The 20,284-nt window shown below is 34.1% G+C and overlaps 2 protein-coding genes and 1 long non-coding RNA gene across 3 annotated transcripts; 1 reads left to right on the top strand and 2 right to left on the bottom strand.

Annotated features, from left to right (window-relative positions):
* Nucleotides 1-11,284: 11,284 nt before the first annotated feature.
* Nucleotides 11,285-13,978, bottom strand: LOC112029021 (subtilisin-like protease SBT1.6). Its single transcript, XM_024061705.2, has one exon. The coding sequence runs from the start codon at nt 13,802-13,804 to the stop codon at nt 11,429-11,431; it is 2,376 nt and encodes a 791-aa protein (XP_023917473.2). The 5' UTR covers nt 13,805-13,978; the 3' UTR covers nt 11,285-11,428.
* Nucleotides 13,979-16,840: 2,862 nt separating this feature from the next.
* LOC112029003 (uncharacterized) lies at nt 16,841-17,386 on the bottom strand. Its single transcript, XM_024061688.1, has one exon. The coding sequence runs from the start codon at nt 17,384-17,386 to the stop codon at nt 16,841-16,843; it is 546 nt and encodes a 181-aa protein (XP_023917456.1).
* A 505-nt stretch (nt 17,387-17,891) lies between these two features.
* LOC112028982 (uncharacterized) lies at nt 17,892-20,020 on the top strand. The gene is made up of 3 exons (XR_002884703.2): nt 17,892-18,108; nt 19,020-19,071; nt 19,523-20,020. It is a non-coding gene; the product is annotated as an uncharacterized LOC112028982 (long non-coding RNA).
* The last annotated feature ends 264 nt before the right edge of the window (nt 20,021-20,284 follow it).

Genomic DNA, 20,284 nt, shown 5'->3' on the forward strand with positions numbered 1-20,284 from the left:
GTTTTTGGAGTTCATTTATCTTCTTCCCCACATGTCCGAACTCATTCTTATTCCATGCATCAAGCTTCAATATGCATTTCTCAAGACATGAATTTAGAGGAAAATTTGAAAGAGTGGTTAAACCTTCCTCCCATGCCTCCAATACCACTTCCTCACACCGTGGATCTTTGAGCCACATTGACTTAAATCTAAATAATTTCTTCCCACGCTTCTTCATAACTTTTCTAGTGAACCTGAGCAGCAATGGAGAGTGATTCGATGCCGCAGAGGTAAGGTGGTGCAACTTGGCCGCTGGAAAAAGACTTACCCATTCTGCCGTGGCTAGAGCCCTATCAAGTCTTTCACGTATTTGCACTCCATCACTTCTTTGATACAGCCAAGTAAAACTAGGTCCCACAAAGCCAATATCTTTCAAGCCACAAACATCAATGGCCTCCACAAAATGTACCATCTGCTGCCGTGGTCTATTGCTGCCCCCTTCCTTTTCAGACATCTTCATTATTTCATTAAAGTCCCCAATAACCAGCCATGGCAAGGTAGAAGTGCTTCTTAATTGCTTCAGTTTTTCCCAAGACTCAGGTCTTTTCGACGTCTCCGGATTGCCGTAAAATCCTATTAAGTGCCACAAACCATAATCTGATCCTCCATCCACTAATGCATCAAAGCCCAAAAAAACCCTTAGTCCTCTGAAAACATGAGCCAAGATCCAAAAATCTTAGGTCTCTAAAAACATGAGCTAGGATCCAGAACCTTTGGTCCTCTAAAAACATGAGCCAAAGCCTCCAAAAACCCTTGGTCCTCAGAAAACATGAGCCCGGATCCTTGGTCCTCCATTTTTTTCTTGACCTCAGGTAAGCATGTTTTGTACTCATTAAAAAAAAAAATGGAAAATTTTTTTTCCAAAAAAAAAAAAAATTGTTCTTTTTCAAAATCCAGTTCTCTTGAACTACGTCTTGACCTAATCCTCTACGAGAGAGGTATGTAGGCAGCCTTTCAAAGGCCCGGTCCCAATCATCCAAACAACCTTGTGAAGCAAAATCAAAACAATGTGACAAAATTGTTTGGGTGCATGTTAGGTTGTGCCTATTTGTTTGCATTAAGCATGTTTAAGACTTGGAGTATTGGCCTATTTATATTGTGTGCACGTTTTCACAATAATTGGTTTCTAACAAGCTAGAGAAAGAAAGTCTTTTTGCAGGAACCAAGGATGGCGGACCATGATCTTCTTTCATGTACCCCAATGGTCACAATATCAAATAAATTCAGCTTCAATCTAAGCATGGAATATGCCCAAACTAGGGGCATTAGGAATTAAGAAAGGACTTATCCAGCAATCTGCATCAACTTTCAGCCAAAGTTAATTCATTCAACGGATAGGTTTTTCAAAAAAAAAAAGAAAAAAAAAATCATCATGAATAAATCTTTATCACTTTTTGATAATGAAAAAAATCTTCAAATCTCAAAAAAAAAAAAAATGTCATATCTTGGTCTTCTTGAGACTCAAGGTATTGAGTGAGACTCACTCTCCCTCCTAGTTCTTCTTTTTTCCTCCACCCTTAGACCTCCANTTCAAATCTCAAAAAAAAAAAAAAAAAAAAAAAAGAAGAAAAAGAAAAAAGAAGACTTTCAAATTTTTCCAAAAAAGAAAAAAAAAAAAAGAGAGAGAAGAAAAGAAAAGAGAGAATTTTCAAAAAGCCTTGGGACTAGGGGCATTGGGCTCGTACTTCTTAGGTTACCATAAAAAAAATTCACCAATCAAAATTTTCAATTCCTTCAAAAAAAAAAAAATTCAAGATTTCCAAATTTTTCAAAAAAAAAAAAGATACATTAAATTCTTCTTCAGGAACAAAAAGCTATGACCCTCTCCACATTCTCCAATAGTGCAACATCAAGTCAACTGTCTACCCTCAGCATTCATCGAAGCATGGAATATGTCCTAAACAAGGGCATTCACGAGGCATGCCAAAGTATTTTCAATGAATAACTCTGTTACTAATTGAAAATATTTATTTTGCAGGTACTAGGGTAAAATGCCCACACATATCGGCATGAGCCAAAAGATCCAAAAATCCTAGGTCTCTGAAGACATGAACCAGGATCTAGAACCTTTTGTCATTTGAAAACATGAGCCAAAGCCTCCAAAAACCCTTGGTCCTCTGAAAACATGAGCCAAGATCCAAAAATCCTAGGTCTTTGAAAACATGAGCCAGGATCCAGAACTTTTGGTCCTTTGAAAACATGAGCCAAAGCCTCCAAAAACCCTTGGTCCTCTGAAAACATGAGCCAAGATCCAAAAATCCTGGGTCTCTGAAAACATGAGCCAGGATCTAGAACCTTTGGTCCTCTGAAAACATGAGCCAAAGCCTCCAAAAAACCCTTGGTCCTCTGGAAACATGAGCCAAGATCCAGAAATCCTAAGTCTCTGAAAACATGAGCCAGGATCCAGAAACTTTGGTCCTCTGAAAACATGAGCCAAAGCCCCAAAAACCCTTAGTCCTCTGAAAACATGAGCCAGGATCCTTGGTCCTCCATTTTATTTTTCTTGACCTCAGGTAAGCATGTTTTGTACTCATTCAAAAAAAAAAAAAAAAAAAAAATTTGCATGCATGAACTACGTTTGGACCTGATCCTCCCACCAAGAGGTACGTAGGTAATCTCCCTTGTGATTCGGCCCACATTTTGATCCATAACGTGACCACCACGGTTAAATACTGATTGCAAAGTTAGGTGTCTCTTTCATACATTGACATTCGCTTTTCAAGCTTTGCCAATGAAGGCATTCTGTTGACACCCCATTTTGCAACCTGTATTTAACCATGCATGGAGGGTAAAAGGGTAATTTTGCCTTGGAAATATGCATCTTGATTCTAGCCATTAAATCCTTGGACTCATTTCACCAAAATGATCTTGATGTTGTAACGATCAAATCGACTGGTCATAAACCCTAATTAGACCACCAGATTGAAAGTTATCATCAATCAAGTTTTAATGGTTAAGATGTACTATCACAAATTGAGTCTGACTATATATGATTATGAAAAATTGATTTCAATTGGTTATAGGAGTGATCAATTTGAGATCAATGATGTGTCATAATTTGATTGGTTAGGACTACATTTTATGGTGAGGTTGCATATACCTAATTAATTAGATAGTTAAACATTAATTATTCAATGAGTAATTTGTGTAATTATCTTTTAATCAGAGTAAATTTGGAACCAATTAATTCTGAAATGGGAGTGATTGGAGCCATTTAATGTTAATTGGGAGCTAATTTGGGACCTATTAATGTTAATTGTGCTGAAACCATTTTCTAACAAATGACCTCTGCTCACCATTTCATCAATATCTCTCAGAATATTTGAACCTGTGAATGAGGTTAATTTTCCCAGAAACTAGACATCTGGGGCTTCAATTTGAGCACAAGAATGAGACAATTCCGATCAGAATTGGATCAGATATGATTTTTCAAAATTAGTTCTACAAGCTGTTACAGTAGCTACGGGAATACCGAATTTTGGCTTGCTCCCCACTCCACCAATCTCTCCATTTAATGCACCAGATTTTCCCCAGGCTAAAATGAGGTCTAGGTTCATAATCCTTGTCAACCCTCATTAAATGGCCTTCCATTTCATATTCTCTCCACTATCACTATAAAAAACCCTCCCCCTCCTTCATTCCAAGAGTCTCTTCCTCCACCGTATGAATCTTACATGAAGGTATAATCCCTTTCCCTAACTTGTTTTTTGTGTTACCATGATGAGAATTTAAGATTAAAGTATGATAGTAATTATTTGAATCCTCTTGAATATGTTTGAATGTTTTTATGTGTTCTTCACATATTCTTGGTTGTTTATCACATGTTCATGCATATCACTAGTTTTGATCTTAAATTTACATCAAAAATATGAAAACATAGGATAGATTAACATATATTTTGTATAAACATATTGTTACTTTGTAAAATTGTACAAACATAGGATAGATTAACATATATTTTGTACTTGGAATAAATTTAAGTAATTGTTACACAAGTAAATGAAGGCTTGTATAAAAAATTTAAATACTTACCGACTTTAAAGCATTTGATTTCCTCTTACATTAGTAAACATGTAAGAATTTTTTTTATGTCTTTGCTGACCAAATATTCATACATGAAAGTATGTTGCTTAAAGTTTATATACATGCTCATTCTCACAAAAAAAAAAAAAAAGTTTATATAAATGGTGAAATTTATGAAGTTTTAGAAGGTAATTGGTAAGTAACATCTGTGCAGCATACTCTCTAATAAGTAATATATTTATATTATTACCTATGAATTATTGGCTTTAACTACTTCGTGTAAAAATAAAAAAAGTAAATATCCAGGCTTTAAAGAGGAGAGATTAGATTCATTAAAGAATATTATTGATTGAAAATGAGAGAATAACTAATCCTGCTTTGTTTTAACTTTAATAATACAAAATGAAATTATTTATATTTTATAATACTTCAAAGAGACAAATATAGTAATACTAAAAGCCACTACTAAAACTTTTATGGCAGAGAGAACAATGGCGTTATTGGTTTTTATGCTTTGTATAGTGATTTGGAAAGCTTGTTGGATGCCCTAAAAAAAAAATATCAAATATGCTATTAGTATGATTGAGTTAACTGTGGTTAAAAAAAAACAAACAAACAAATTAAGACTTTTTCCAATTAAAGAATATTCTATTAAGGAGGCCATGTTGTGAAAAGGTAACTATTTCCTTTTTTTTTTTTTTTCCTTGAATAGCAAAAAAGAAAAATGTGCATAGCATAGTAAAAAGTACACATCCGCATTAACTCAAAAAAAAAAAAAAAACTGTTAATTTCTTTTATATGTTTAAAAGTCTATGCTTACATGTTTATGGTTTAAAAAGTTTTTTAAATTGAATCAATATTAACAATATCAAATGGAAGCTAATGCTTTTTATGATTTGATGTTGCACATAAAAGTTTAAATTCTTTGGATTATCAGCTAAATTTAGTGGGCTATACTGGTGACAATTTTTGTATGTTTTGTATAAGATTTAATGAGAGTAGAAATCATTTATTCTTTGAGTATTTTTTTCTCAGAAGAATTTGGGATTTTTTTTCTCACAATTTATAGAAAACTTTAGGCATATTTTCTTTTATTATTAAATTTTTTTAATAAATTTGTACAGCATGAAATATCTCCAAAAGTGGAATTCAAGAAAAAAAAAAGTTCCTTTAGGAGTCATCTAAGAGAACTCAGAGAAACAACAACTCTTTCAGTTTCTTTCACTTGTTCACTCCCTTTGTTTAGATCATGTGTGTCACCAATGTTTAAATTATGCGGAGCTACTGTCACGGCATTTCCATAACTAGCTACTTCATGAATTCTACTAATGTAAGATTGATTATTATAATGCAGTAGGTGGAGAACAGAGTTTTAAATGTCTATAGTAAGTTAAAACTCATTGGCCAATTCAATTAGTCGATTCGATTCGACTCGATCCCAGCTACATTTTGGTTCAACCCATTGCTGACTACAATGTGAAAGCGTTTCCCTAACATTGGAACACAGTTGAATATTCTAGTACGATTGAAAGATAAAAGGTTTCACACACTTTTCAAGATAAAACAATTGAAAGGCAGAGGAGGAAAGAAAATGAACACTCCCTTTAGTCAGTTTAGTGGATAATACATTAATACCATTATTAAACAAACTTTAGCTAGTAGAGAAAATATGCTATTTTGTTTTCTCGCACTAAGAGTCTGTTTGGGAATAGTTTATTTAATTGAAATTAAAAACTTTTTACTAAAAATACTATAAATAAATGTAAAAACTAATTAAAATAGTACAGTACAACCCATAAATAGTACCAAAAAATGTAGAGAGGTTCATGAATAGTACAAAAAATATGCTAACCCAAGTCTTTAACTCTAATCCTAAACTCAACCTACATGAACTCATCTCTTTAGAATAAGCATCAAATCCATCTAGATGGAGTGCTTTGGATCACTTTCTAGTTGCTTGCTTGACTCTTTTGGAAACTAGAATTCACTAGAGCAAATATAAGAGACGGTACTCATTTGCTTTTGATGCCTTTTATTGCGGGACTACCCTGAAAGAGATTATCTTTTTTACGTGTTCTCAGCAGGTGAACCAAGCCCATTTTGTTACTAATTTTTCTTGAATGGTTTGTAAAGAACTTACGAAGGAACTAGTTATGCTTCAAATTCTTTGTTATCTTCTTGTTTGAGAAAAATAAAATTTTCTCCCAGTGCATGAAAGATTCAACATGGTTCACCAGATTCACTGACACTGTACAATAACCATGTCCTCTGTTTCAGAACCATGGAAAGTGAAATCAAATTAATCTAAACAATCTCAAACTTCTCTCTTTTTCGTTTTTATCTTTTCCTTTTAGAAAAATCTCGGTTTCTAGCATGCCTAGTACTCTGGTAATACACCCAATGCACACTCATGAGTGATAATCCACCTCAATAATTTTTAGTTTTGCATCCATATTTAAAAAAAGATTGATATTAAAATATTAAAGATCGGGGAGATCATGAGGTCTTGTCATGTGACACTCTAATTTTTTATTTAGTCTATTTAACCTCTTTTCATTAGCTTTTTTTTACTGTTACCCCAAAAAATTATGTTAACTGTTTTTACTATTATCTAAAAGATGGTTCCTATTGAAAATTAGACCAAACCTCATGATAAGCCTAAACCCACTTATTCCCTTACCTATTATGACCCAAGCATGATCTTTTCTCATTTGTAGATGAAAGCCAAGACCCTAACCCACTCACAAACTCTCTTTCTCCTCCCTCACATGTAGATGAAACATGAAAGTCAAGACCTAGATTCACAAGCCTCTTCCTCCGTACAAGCTTCCCTTCAGACTACTTACACTCTTTAACTTTTTTGCAAACAATAGTTTGCAATCTTGTTTAAGTGATCCCATCTAACAAATCAATGTTCCAACTCATTTTTCAAGCCTTAATTCAGCCATTATATGTAAACTAATGGAGATGTACTATCAAGGAAGAAAATGTACAGTCTAACTCTCTCTCTCTCTCTCTCTCTCTCTCTCTCTCTCTCTATGTGTGAGTGGTACATTAGGATTCCCAAAATTGAAGATAATATTCAATCTTACAAATGGGCTACACATTGGCAGGTTTGTTTTCTAAGGTAATGAGTGCTTCTCTTGCTGTGTTATAGAAAATGTCAAATGTTATACGATATGGCATATATAGTCACCAATAGTTATATTGCACTCAACTATATTCATATTAAATTTTGAGTTGTCTGTGATGCTATGGTACTAGGAATGAAGAATAATTTACAAATATGACTTTTAATTTGCTCTTACATCTGATTAAGAAATTCATTGCAAGTTGGACCAAACTGTTTGTGATGCCTTCAAATTGCAATTTTTTTTTTTTTTTTTTAACACGAATGCATGAAAGTTGTAGGTCCATCATAAGCATAAAGATGATCATAAGTTCAAATATTGACAAAGAAATGAGATATTGTAGTCATAAATTCTAATAGCATTTATCCATTCTAAAAATATAAACAATTTATAGGATTCTAACCACAAAAATTGGCATTTAATCTATGATGCAATAATAACTTTGGTATCCTATATGGTAGAAACTAGAGAGGACTACATAAACTTTTAGTTAGAAGTACACCAATTTTTATTTATTATTTTTTTTAAGTCTTCCTGTTGTATTTATTGTTTTAGTTTGAGACAAATATAATTTAATTAAACTTGTTATACAAAGCTTGAGACCAACATATATACTTTTAGGAGAAGTTTTCCCGTGCATCACACGGGTTTTTAACTAATATCATTAAAATTATAAGGGAAAATCATTTTAATACCTCCAAACATCCAAGTCGAATTAATGTCTTATATATTTAATAACTCAAAGTAACATCAATAGCACCACTACAATTCATCAATTATGCTTAATAACAAATTAAAAGACTTCATCAAAGTAAATGGTACCAATCTACAACGGAACTTATAACAGAATAGTCTCGATGCTTCTGTGTGATTGCAGTTTAGTATGTAGCATATTTAATTATATATTGTGAAGCCTAATAATGGATGCACCAATGCCTTAGCCAAATGTGGTAGCAGCAAGAATGTAGAGTTTTTTTTTTGGTTTGTTTATTTTGTTTATTCTGTTCCTCTGTCTGAAGTTGTTTTGTATCTAAATCAAGGTTTTTAGACTCGGACCGTTCATTGAACCGTAAAAAGGAGAGGTTCAAGATTTTTGAGGTCAAACCGAGGTCGAACCGGGGTCAAACTGTGATGACGTCATAATTAATTTAATAATTAATTAAAGCCTAAAATAGATATTAAATTTATAAAACTAGCAAAATTGACTAATATATCTATATATGTAAGGGAAATTTAATGATTTTCAAGCATATATTTAATAATTAAATAAGAAAGTTAACAAAACAAAATAATAACTATGAAAACATTAAAATTTATGATTAATTTTTGAAGTAAAGTTGAATATCTTTGAAGGAATTTTATTATAATTTTTTTTTGTTCTTTGTAAGAGATGAATAATTTAATTAAGTAGAATAAAATTGTGTTAAGTTGTTTTCATAAAAAAAAAAAAAAATTGCTAAGGGGTTGGACCGCACGGTTCTCACCGGTTCATGCGGTCCAACCCCGGTTTTAAGGGTTCACAGAATTAACAAAAAATCCGGTTCTCTAGGCTTAAAAAACCGGTTTTCATACCGATTCCCGGTTCTCACGGTCCGACCTCCCGGTCCGGTCCGGTTCTGAGAACCATGATCTAAATCTGGACGCTATTGCCTGTTTTTAGACTGATTAATTTTGTTTAACAACGTTGTTGATTAATTGTAGTATTTTCATTTTTCACTTGGAAAAAGTTTACCTCCAAACCACAACATGACAGTTTAAGAAAGTTAAGAAACCATTCGCATATACTTCTCGTCATATGACTTTTTAAATAAATCATGTGATTCATTTAAATAACACATGTGAATGGTCTAATTAATTGTAACGTAATAGGTTGGAGGAGATTCCTCCAAACCTTGTCCTAAAAAAAAATTTTATGTTATGGTAAACTAATCAAGAAATGTAATATTTTTTTTTTTCCGACCCTCTGGGACTAAGTTTTTTTTTGAAAGATATAATAGACTTCAAACTATGAGGTCACCTACTTGATGACTAAGCCAAAACATTAATTAGTTTTGGTATAGACAAAGTTCGAACTCTAAATATCTTATTCGAGAGTAAAAAACTTTATGAGTTAAGTGAAACCCACCTCTCCAAAACCACTTTGATTATATCCGATATAAAGAATTGTATTATTTTTCTTAATTGCTAGTATTATTTGAAGTTTTTAATTTATTGTGATAAATGTATGGGAGTATTTTGGACCATTTAAAAAATACATACCAAAGAATTCAATTAAACTATATTATAATATTATTAAAAAAAAGAATTTCATTGTCTTAATCTTCTATACTACTAATAACAGGATTTCCAATTTGAGTTTTATCATTTTGGATATTAAAATATCCTCACACAAATTATTAAACTTTCAAAAATACCCATATGTTTTAGTTAAAAATTTTTAATTAAAAAACACAAACTGGTGGAAAGAGTAATTTAATATTCTTAAGTTTTAGAAATTTTTTTTTTTCATTTTTTATTAAAATTAGGACATTATCTCTATCTCACGTTATTAAACAGTATTCCACATATTTTTTTTTCGAAAGATCACTTCTCTTATTTGAATTCCAATGCATTTAACTTAATTTAAGTGTATATGTGTATAAAACTTTTTTCTGAAAACTTGAACTCTGACCCTTGCCCCCTCCCCACTCGATAAGCACTTATATTTGTGGAGTGGCCATCGCGCCAAGGTGCTTAGTGGTAAAAATGAAGAGTTTTAATTTCAAATAATTTCTTCCATTCACATCATCCACTAACTCATGTACAAAGAACTAATTAGAAAAAAAAAATCACAGAGAAATATCATATCTTTGTCTTACTTTTAAACATTACGGCACCAAACTTAAAAAACAAATAAATAAAAAAGAGCCTCACGTTATTTGAATTTGTATCACACCTTTTCCTCTCAAGGATAACGTTTTGTATTTATTATTAGGTAGAACAGTCTAAGCATGCGTTGAATAAACTCGCTATGTATCTTCCTTTCTTTAATTACGACGGGTCTAAAGATATGGATTCTGGTCCGAAACTTTTTTGTATGTATCTCTTTTTTATTTGAGAAATTTTTGTATGTATCTCTCGATTGAACGATTCGAGTTTTAGCGTCGTGATGCAGCCCTTGGTAGTCAAAAGAGGCAGCTTGTGGTAATGTAGCCAACTAGCCATCGAGGTCTTTGTCAAAAGAGGCAGCTTGTGGATGTGGTGTACTCACATGCGCCCTCGTTGAAGCCACCAACCATGACAGATTTGGTATGATGTTTCCAAATTTTTTCTGACGAGTGTGCTCAAAGGGTACGCAACCTATTAACTAATAATATAAAATAAAGAGGATAGTGTTTTGAAAAATGTTAATTGGGTAGAAGTTATCCAAAACTTTGCCCAATCGGATCACTCATTTGTGGGCATGATTGGTTAAACAAGTGGACCCTATAAAAACTTTCTGGAATTTCATGTCTTGCTCTAAAAACAAACACCTACATTGGCATGGGACATGGATGTAACATTAAAATGTAGATCAACCGCATCCAAGGTTCAAGAGACATATGTTAGAAAAAATGGTTTTTGAAATTGTGTGGGTGGCTATTTCTTAACCAAAATAAATGTGGGACTAGCTTGTTCTTTGCAGTGGCTTGAGTTGGGACGTATTTTCCTCCGTGAGGAGATTAATATCATGTGGTCACTTGCCCAAAACTCATAAAGAGTGAACAAAAAATCAATCCCAAAAGTACGCACTTAATAGTAAAGTAATTGAAATTTGGATGAATTTATATATAAGTCTGCTATCCGGTTGCGTCCAAGGGCATCTCTACTTCAGTGCAAAGGGGAAGGACCTATCCAGTGGGCCTTCCACCACACACGTGTGCAAGCCTCCATCGCTCGGTTAAAGCAATACTTAGGCTGGGTTGGCGTGGATTAGGCTAAGATCATCCAGTATAAACTTATTATTTTTATTTTGTTTAGGTTTATTTGCTTGTTCAGAGCATAGTGGCACAATATCTCTATTAGCTATTGTATCTTTTCTGAACTAGTTCCATAACAACTTTATTCTCATATACAAAGCCAACATATCGTAATAACATAGCACTCGCAAATTTTAATGATGAACACACACTACTTGAACTGAGAAGACAAACAGCCAAGACGCCCTTGACAATAGCTAATATTTAGCATGTGAACATGCCCATGTATATTGTCCGCTAATATTTGATAGCCACTATGGGGCTTGATACTATGTGGCTATCTTGATCAATCCATTTGAGAAAACCAAATACCGTTGGAATTGGATTTTCTCCATCAAGCTTATCAAGCACAACACTTACAACAAAACTTCGATTCTGATGTTTTCGGGTGAAGGTAAGAATCCTCGGTTTGACACTTATTCTCATTCCGGTTGGAATGTTCTCCAAATGTGCTCGGTAAACAGATTTATCATTTCCAACATTTGTCACAACCCTGTTAAACTTCATTGTCACTGGATATCTAGTTTTGTTGGAGAGTACAGCCATGAAAGAGGGATAGTTTAGATCATGAATAGATTTGTGGTGGCAACTCCATCGATTTCGTCTAAGGAGAAGAATCATTTGCTTCTTAGTGTACCCCAGGCCACACATAAATTGAATATAATCTTGCAGACCGATATCATAGATCAGTCCAGGATCCATGGCTTTGTTTGGATTGATATGGCCAGCACCAAAGTCTAGAGGTGAGGAAGAAGAATTTGTCAATTGGCTTTTAAAAATCTTGCCAGTATTGTCTTTGACATAGGCTGTGGTCATCATAGCTGATCGGATAGCTGCTGGGCTCCATTCAGGGTGGATTGCTTTTAGTAAAGCTCCAACGCCAGCAACATGTGGGGTCGACATTGATGTGCCTGATAGAAAAACATAATTTGAAGCCAAATCATATTTTCCTACTCGGATGTACGGAAGTATGGGTGAAAATGCAGCTAGCACATCAACTCCTGGAGCTAGAATATCTGGCTTTAAAACTCCTGGACTAATTGTGCTTGGCCCCCTTGAAGAGAACTTGGCGATTTGAGGGGCAGGCTTGGTACTGAACCTTGTTAATAGAAACCTCATGTCATTCACTATTGGATTTCTCACCTTTGTCACATACTCTTTAACCCGAGTCCCTGAAGCAGTTGGCACAATAAGGCTCGGAATGGAGTATTCATTTGGAAAGAAAGAGAATGATGCATCTGTCAAGAAGATAGCTCCATAACCACCTGCGCTCTCGACCTCTTTAATCTGTTCAGAAACATTAATCTTGGTGCTATAATCACAGATGACTACCTTCCCAATAACCTCCTTTTTATCCAAAGATTTGTGGTTGCAAATTGCTTTGCTCCTGTTGCGTGTGCCATAGTACAAAGGTAAATTAGTAATGAAACCACTCTCTGGAAAGTATGATGTGCCTCCAATGGTAACCCCATTTCCTAGAGTTACTTTTCCGTGGAAACTTCGATCAATTGTGCCAGCCCCAACAGTTGTTATCCAAGGTGCTCCATTGTATATTGTTTTAAAATCACCATCATTGCCAGCACCACAGACAATAAAAATCCCTTTCTCAATTGCCGAAAGAGAACCTATGGCAATGCTATCAGTGAAATAAGAAGTCTGATTAATGCCAATGGACAAGGACATGATATCGACCCCATCATCAATTGCTTGGTCCATACCAGCAAGAACATCGGTTGATGCAGACTCTTTTGTGCTTGTTGCCCAAAGGACCTTGTACACGGCAAGATGTGCCCGGGGAGCCACTCCTCTGGCTGTGCCTCTTGCATATCCAAAGTGACTTACATCATGTACATAGTTACCCACCGCTGTGGATGCTGTGTGTGTACCATGACCTAGGAAGTCTCTTGGAGAACTGAAATCTAGTTCCTTGGATATATTAATACCTGCAGCTTGGAGTCCTTTGCTAAACGATTGAGCCCCAATGAGCTTCCTGTTGCAATTTGAAGGGCTAAATGCTGTGCCATTCTCACACTTTCCTTTCCACTTTTGTGGCACTGGTGAGATACCCTTGTCATTAAAACTCTCGCTCTCTGGCCAAATTCCAGTATCAATAATGCCTACAATCACATCTTCTCCATATGAGGCAGCGGGCCATATGCCATCATTTTGTTGTAGCCCAAGAAACTTAGGGGAGTAGGTTGTCAATAGCTTGCCAAAGGACTCCGGGTATGTGGCGAGGTGAGCCGGAGATTTCTCAACCTCAGATAGCTGAGAGGGTGTAAGCCTCGCGCTGAAGCCATGCATGACATGGTTGTATGAGTACAATAACAGTTCCTGGTTATCACCAGGAGAAGACGACAATGAATTTAAAATGGAACGATGCCATGATTCATGGGTTGATAAAGACACAGGCTTCTGAGTATGGTCCATATGTATGATGTATGTTTGGTATTCTTCGACTTTGGACATTGCATAGTTAAATCGAAGAAGAAAAAATAGCAGCAAAGGTAGTGCGTAACTCATCCTTAGGTTAATGTTGTGGGAGATGGGCTCGGAAATGATGGGAGAACTGGAATATAATGTGTTTATGCATATATAAAAGAGAGAGGGCATATACTTTGCATAAAAAAATAGATAAAAAAGAGAGAAGGCATACTTGTAAATGTGCTTTGCATGATTTCCGTAAGTTGAACTTTCCTTTCAATTTCTTGTCTCTTTTTATGGACCAGTGGAAATTCAATGTCCTATTATAGGGTCCCAATTAAAGAAAAACACATTGTCTTCTTCGATTTTATTTTCTATGGCAAATTCATGAACGGATAGAAATTCCTACTCCATAATAGACTCGCAGAATTGAACGAATAGCCCGTTTATTATTATTATTATTTAACCAAGTATATCCAAACATTTTTTTTTGTCCGAATATATGACTATTTCCTAGGATATATTCAGTCCTCGTCCCGCACTAGTAAAAAATAAACATAGAGCATAAAACAATTAAATGTAGAAGTGGTTTTCAGACCCGGACCTTATAATCGTATGATCCAATCCCGTAACTGGGAACCTCTCACTAATACGGTACTTTTAAACATTAGAACCGTTCTATACGCAAAAAAGCAAGAAACAATTTGAACTGTGGACGAACTGCCTGGGTTGAAAACCATAGACGGTTCTCATGGTTCAAGTCAACACTTATTTTAATAAAAAATTAAAATTAAAAAAAGAAACTATTTAGAAGCTCACAGCACCTTATCACCATGGTTGAAGCTTCAACCACTATGAGATGCTCTCAAACATTGAAAATATTGAGACCCCATCATCTCTTTCTCAATGTCTTTAGTTTGTTCTTTGTTCAAATATTTTCTTCTTAATCTTCTTTTCTTTCACTTTCTCTCTGTCTTGTTTTCCTGTCTACTCTCTAAACATTGCATAAATAGGTTTAAGAAAACGTAAGCAAGGTAACAAATAAGGAAAAAAAGAGAAGGTTTGAATAGGCAAGTTGGAGTGACAGAAGAAATGTAGGAAACTTAGAGCATCTCCAAGAGATTAGCCAAAGTCACTTTTTGGAGAACAAACCCAAAAAATCAGGTCCAACATATTCTCTAAAAGCAAAACTTTTCCATTTTTTTTTTTTTTTTGAAGTTGCTAAAGTAGTTCATTTGATCTAGAGAACACTGTAGTAACTCCAAACCATTTTTTCACTTAAAATAATCCACACATAATTGAATAAATCCGAATAAATTTTTTAGCACAATAAATTAAAATTTTAGCATTTATCTCAACCTCAATAGCTAGCCAGCTACAAAGACACCAAAACACAATATAAATAAAATACAAACGCAATCTAACCACAGAACACAATCTTTCTCATAAAACTAATAAAATTAGAACAAATTAAAAAAAAAAAATTTGACCCACAATATTTGGAGAGGACTGGAGACGAAGACTATTTTTCTTTCCCTTGGTGGAGCACAGTGGTGATTTCCCCTCCATGTGATGAGAAGATGATGGCATGTTATAGTGAGAGACATCTGGAGATAGAGGTAGACCAAGAGGTAGAAAATGAAAAGCAAAAATGAAGATAAAGAGGAGAAGTAGAGATGCAAGTAGATAAAAAGGTAGAAAATTAAAAGAAACAATGAAGATAAAGAGGAGAAGTGGAAGTACATGTGTGAAGGAGAAAAAAAAAGGGAAAAAGAAAAAGAAAAAAAAAAGAAAAAGGAAAAATGTATGGTTGGAAAAAATAAGGAGAGAAGAAAAAAAAAATATTAAAATTGAGAAATGTTACTACAATATTTTCAAAATTTTTTCATAATAAATTTTAAGTAGCGGATTGTTATTGGCTATTACAGTTGAGAAAAAAATAATTTTAGTGGTGAGTTCAAATTAGAACCCGTAATAACTTACCACATAGGAACATAACACTTATCGTTAACATTAGATGATCCTAGGACTCACTATATCATTGCTACAAGTGCTACACAAGATTTGTTAAAAAATATCACCAAAAAATTTAAATATTAAAGAAAGAATGAAGAAGTAATATTTAAATAGAATAGAGAAAACATAGAGAAATTGTTGAAAAATGTATTTAAAAAAGTAAGTAGATAAATGGTAAATGTAACTTATTACTGTTCAAACAGTACAAAAATTTAGAAAAGCTGCTCCAGATGCAAAAAAATGGAAAGAATACTAGAAGTAAATGGCTGACTTCTTGTAGAGATTGTTTTAAAAGGTGTGGTGTAGATTAAATTTTGGGAAATGGAAGACTTGGGGAAATAAAAACAAAAATGGGTGAAGTTGATGTATTGATGAGACAAGACATGATGTTGGAGGTGAAAAGAAGGAATAAAAAGAAAAAAATGTTGAAATAAAATTTAGCTACAAAATTAGTTGTAGTATAAAGTTACAATCATACTTAATGAAATAAGGGTAAATTAAAACTTACTTACTTGTGATTTGATAAAAATTTAAGTTGCCTATTTGTGGTTTGAAATTTGACACTTTATCTACCTAAAGTTAGTTTTGTTAGAGTTCTGTAACCCAACTCTGTTAAAAATATGATCAAATATGTAATTTTGTTCCGCTTTTATATCTCTTTCCTCCTAAAACATAAAACACATACAAAAACAAGAGGAAACAGGATTAAAAATGGAGGGTTTTATACTTAAGTTGTCTATTATTAAAATACTCTTTTTTGGTCATGTGGTTTCATTGCAAGGAGGATCCACTAATGCTACTGTAATCCAGTTGCGTGGAGAGATAAAGAAACTCTTGAAAGAGGCGAGCTCCTGGTTACAGTGAGTGGTTCTAGAGGTTCTGAAAAACAATTTAAATGTTGGAATGAACCAGGTCATTTATTTTTAGGTGCAGGATAAACAATTTAAATGAAGTATAAGAGTTGAAGAGCTGGCTTGAATTGATGTCATATGCACTGTTGCGGTTCAAAGTAGAGAAAAGGAAGCAAATTCTTTTATTTAGAAGAACCACGTGTTCTGGACCTTTTTTTTTTTTTTTTTTTTTTTTTTTTGAGAATCCAGACCACACAGCCAAGTTTATTTCGAAAAAGAAAAAAAGAAAAAAAAAGAATTACAATGCATCCCTTGTTATAAGGGGAGCTATACCATTAGGGATGTACTCAATCCAAACCTATAGCACGTTGCCTGACTTGGAGCGTCTAACAAGAAAATGAGCAACAAAGTTTCCTAAACACTTAACATGATTAAACTTACAAACCCGGAACTCAGCAGCTAAGACAAGAATATCCTGTATAACATGTTCATACTCTAGATGACGCACCTCTCTGCCCAGCAGTGCTTTGATAATGAGCTCTGCATCCCTTTCAAACGCAGTATCGACACATGCCAACTCCTTAGCAAACAACAACACCCTTCTACAGGCAAGAGCTTCCACAGTTGTTGTTGATGTTGGGAGTGGAACACGCTTAGCCAGAAATCCAATCACCCTTCCACAGGAGTCACGAATGACAACCCCTAAACCCGTTGCCCCCACATTAAAGAAGATAGCTTCATCAAAATTGATTTTGTAATGATTGGGGCTGGGAGGCCTCCATCTAACAGCACTGGTACTTTCTGCTACCGCCCTTCTTTCACGCACCTTGGCAGATTTGAACTCCAGCAGATGTACTTCAACTCTAGCCCAAATTTGATGGTAATTAAGAGCAGATTCCCCCATTCATGCATCATTTCTTCTGCTTGGCCATGGACGTATAGTACTTATAGAAAGATTCATCTCCAACATAAAGAAAGAAGTTCTTTTGGCTGGCGCTTTGATTATTGGGATGTGGAGGGGAAGAGATTATGATAGTTCTTAATTTTTACAAAACACTCCCTTTTTTATCTTGTCTTGTCTTGTTTTTGTATGTGTTTTTTGTTTTAGGAAGAGAGAGACATAAAAATGGAGTAAAATTACACATTTATCCCTATTTTTAATAGTAAAATTACACATTTATTCCTATTTTTAATAGAGGTGGTTATAGAACACTGATTGAGCTAATCTTTTGTGGGAAAAATGTCAAGTTTTAAATCATAGGTAGACAACTTAAATTTCGGTCAAAACAAACATGAGTAAATTGTAATTTGCCCATAAAATAAATTGTAATGTCCCAGTAAGTCAAAAAAAGAAAAGAAAAAGTAATGGTCAATTTTTTTTTTGGACCACACGTGCCCCACCTAACACACTAACCCCCACCACACATCTCACTCATTGGCTCTTATCCTCTTGGCTGGCCATCGCTCTCTTCTTATTTTCTTTTCTTTTCTCTCATACACTCTTCTCTATCACTTGCTCATCCTCTCCCACTGGTACCTCCATACTACCATCTCCACTATCATTTTTCTAGCAATGTCACCGGAAAATCCTTAGGAACCTCTAAGCATCTTCATCTTTTATTTGAGGTAAAAGTTTCTAATCTTTCTGGTGGGTTTATATGCTTTTGCTTGAGGTTATTTTTATCCAAGCTTTAATAATGATACCCATGTGATTTATGAGCATTGAAAGTAATATTTATGTGTTTATATGTATGGGTTTTGTATTGGTGGAGTTATTTGATGTACTTAAGGTTTTTCTCTCCCCACATGGGTAGAAGAGAATATGATGGTTCTTAATTTTTACAAAACCCTCCATTTTTTTTTATCTTGTTTTGTCCTGTTTTTGTATGTGTTTCTTGTTTTGGGAAGAGAGAGACATAAAAGTGGAGTAAAATTACACATTTATTCCTATTTTTAACAGAGGTGGTTATAGAACACTGATTGGGCTAACCTCAGGTGGGTAAAATGTCAAATTTCAAACCACAGGTAGGCATTGGAAGTAATATTTATGTGTTTATATGTATGGGTTTTCTATTGGTGGAATTATTTGATGAGTGGGTTTATGATTTGTGCTAATAATGACTACCTAAGGTTTATGTATGGTGGAAAATTTGGGAGTTTTGAGTTATAGCATGTGATGGTTGGTAAATCCAATTTTTCCATTGCTATTGGGTTTATTTGGAGTTAGTTGAAATTCTAAATTTCTTGTCTTGGAAGATGTTTTGATTTTGCTTTCATGGGTCTCTTATTGATGTAGTGTAAATTTTATGGAAGCTAGTCATAATGTTGGAGATGATATTAAATGGGTTAACTTTATAAATTAGAGCTTATGCCTTGTGAATTAATTTGTAGAGAAACTTTAGAAGTGGAATATATTATTGATGAGGTTATATACTAGGCTTACCTAATTAACTGCTTATTTGGCAATTCCTAAATTGTAGCTACATACAATTTCCAACTCTATGCTTATTGTGACAGGTTTACTTGATATTGTTTAGGTTTTAGCTAATTTCCTTGGAGTTGGGAGAATTAGGTTTTTGCAGTTGCAAGGTAAGTAGCTTTTTAATGTGATTTTTGAAAAATAATCATGTTTTATAAATGTGGTTTTTGGGTTAAACACGCTTTTGGAAACTACCTATGGAAACTATATTTTCTAAAAAAACTATTGTGTCGTAACCTTAAAATGCATCATATTTGATATTGTATTTGGGGAAATGCATGAATTGTTGATATGAAAAAATGAGCATATTTTATTTAATATTTAATTAGGAAATCATGAATTTTATGGTATATTATAAAATTTAAAGATACTTGTATTGTTATGTGAGAAATTAATAGAAAATCTCTTGACAAAAATGAAGTTAAAAACCTTACAAACTTTGTGGAAGTTAGATTATTTAAGGTTTTTCTGAAATTACTTGGATACAAATTATGTGTTTCAAAGTAATGTAACCTGTGAGCTTTATGTGGTTTTAACACCATGGCATGTGTGATTTTCCAGTGATCACCCAATTTAGTTTTCGTAGTCTTTATGACAACAGAATTAGATTCAGGTCAGTGCCATTTCACTTTTGATGATGCGTTCTTCCTTGCTGCCCATGGGGGGAAGAGGTTCCTTGATTGTGTATAGGTGAGGCTACTGTCCATGAGGCCAAAAAACCACATGAAAAAAAAGTCTTATTTGACGTGCTTTCTCTGCTGCCTATGGGGGGAGAGAAACCTTGAGAGTATGGGTGAGGCTGTTGTCTATGGGGCCAAGAGTTTGCATACTAGAAAAGACAATATCATGCCAATTGTGAATGGGTGGATCCCCTGATCGGTCTATGTGGTAGTGTGATATATTTGTGATAATTTACCCTATGTTAGATATTATGGCTTTGAAAATTATATTGTTGGTGCTCATAGATTATAGTATATAGTTTCAAGGTATGTACTTTGAGAAACTTTGTGTTTCAATATTCAATCATTCTTGTCATATCATATTATTATTATTATTGAAGATGAAACTTGCATTGTCTCCCACCCCCATTAATTATGCTACTTATTGGACGTTAGCTCATCTCACCCTCTAATAGTTTTTTAGATTTATTAGCTATACCTTGGGTTTTGAGCTTACTTCTTTGGTGGTGATTAGAGTGCTGTGTTAAATTTGGAGATTTTTGCTGTAAATGGTTCGGGACTCGATCTTGCTATGTTCAACGAAACCTTAATTAATTCTATTGGAGGTGGGTCGCTTGAGGTTTGTTAGCCTTTGGCATGGTAG

This window comes from Quercus suber, unplaced genomic scaffold, assembly GCF_002906115.3.
Source record: "Quercus suber isolate HL8 unplaced genomic scaffold, Cork oak 2.0 scaffold_520, whole genome shotgun sequence".
Classification (NCBI taxonomy): domain Eukaryota; kingdom Viridiplantae; phylum Streptophyta; class Magnoliopsida; order Fagales; family Fagaceae; genus Quercus; species Quercus suber.

Coding starts and splice junctions, on each gene's coding strand:
- LOC112029021 (XM_024061705.2), bottom strand. CDS start 13,804: ATGCCCTCTCTCTTTTATATATGCATAAACACATTATATTCCAGTTCT.
- LOC112029003 (XM_024061688.1), bottom strand. CDS start 17,386: ATGGGGGAATCTGCTCTTAATTACCATCAAATTTGGGCTAGAGTTGAA.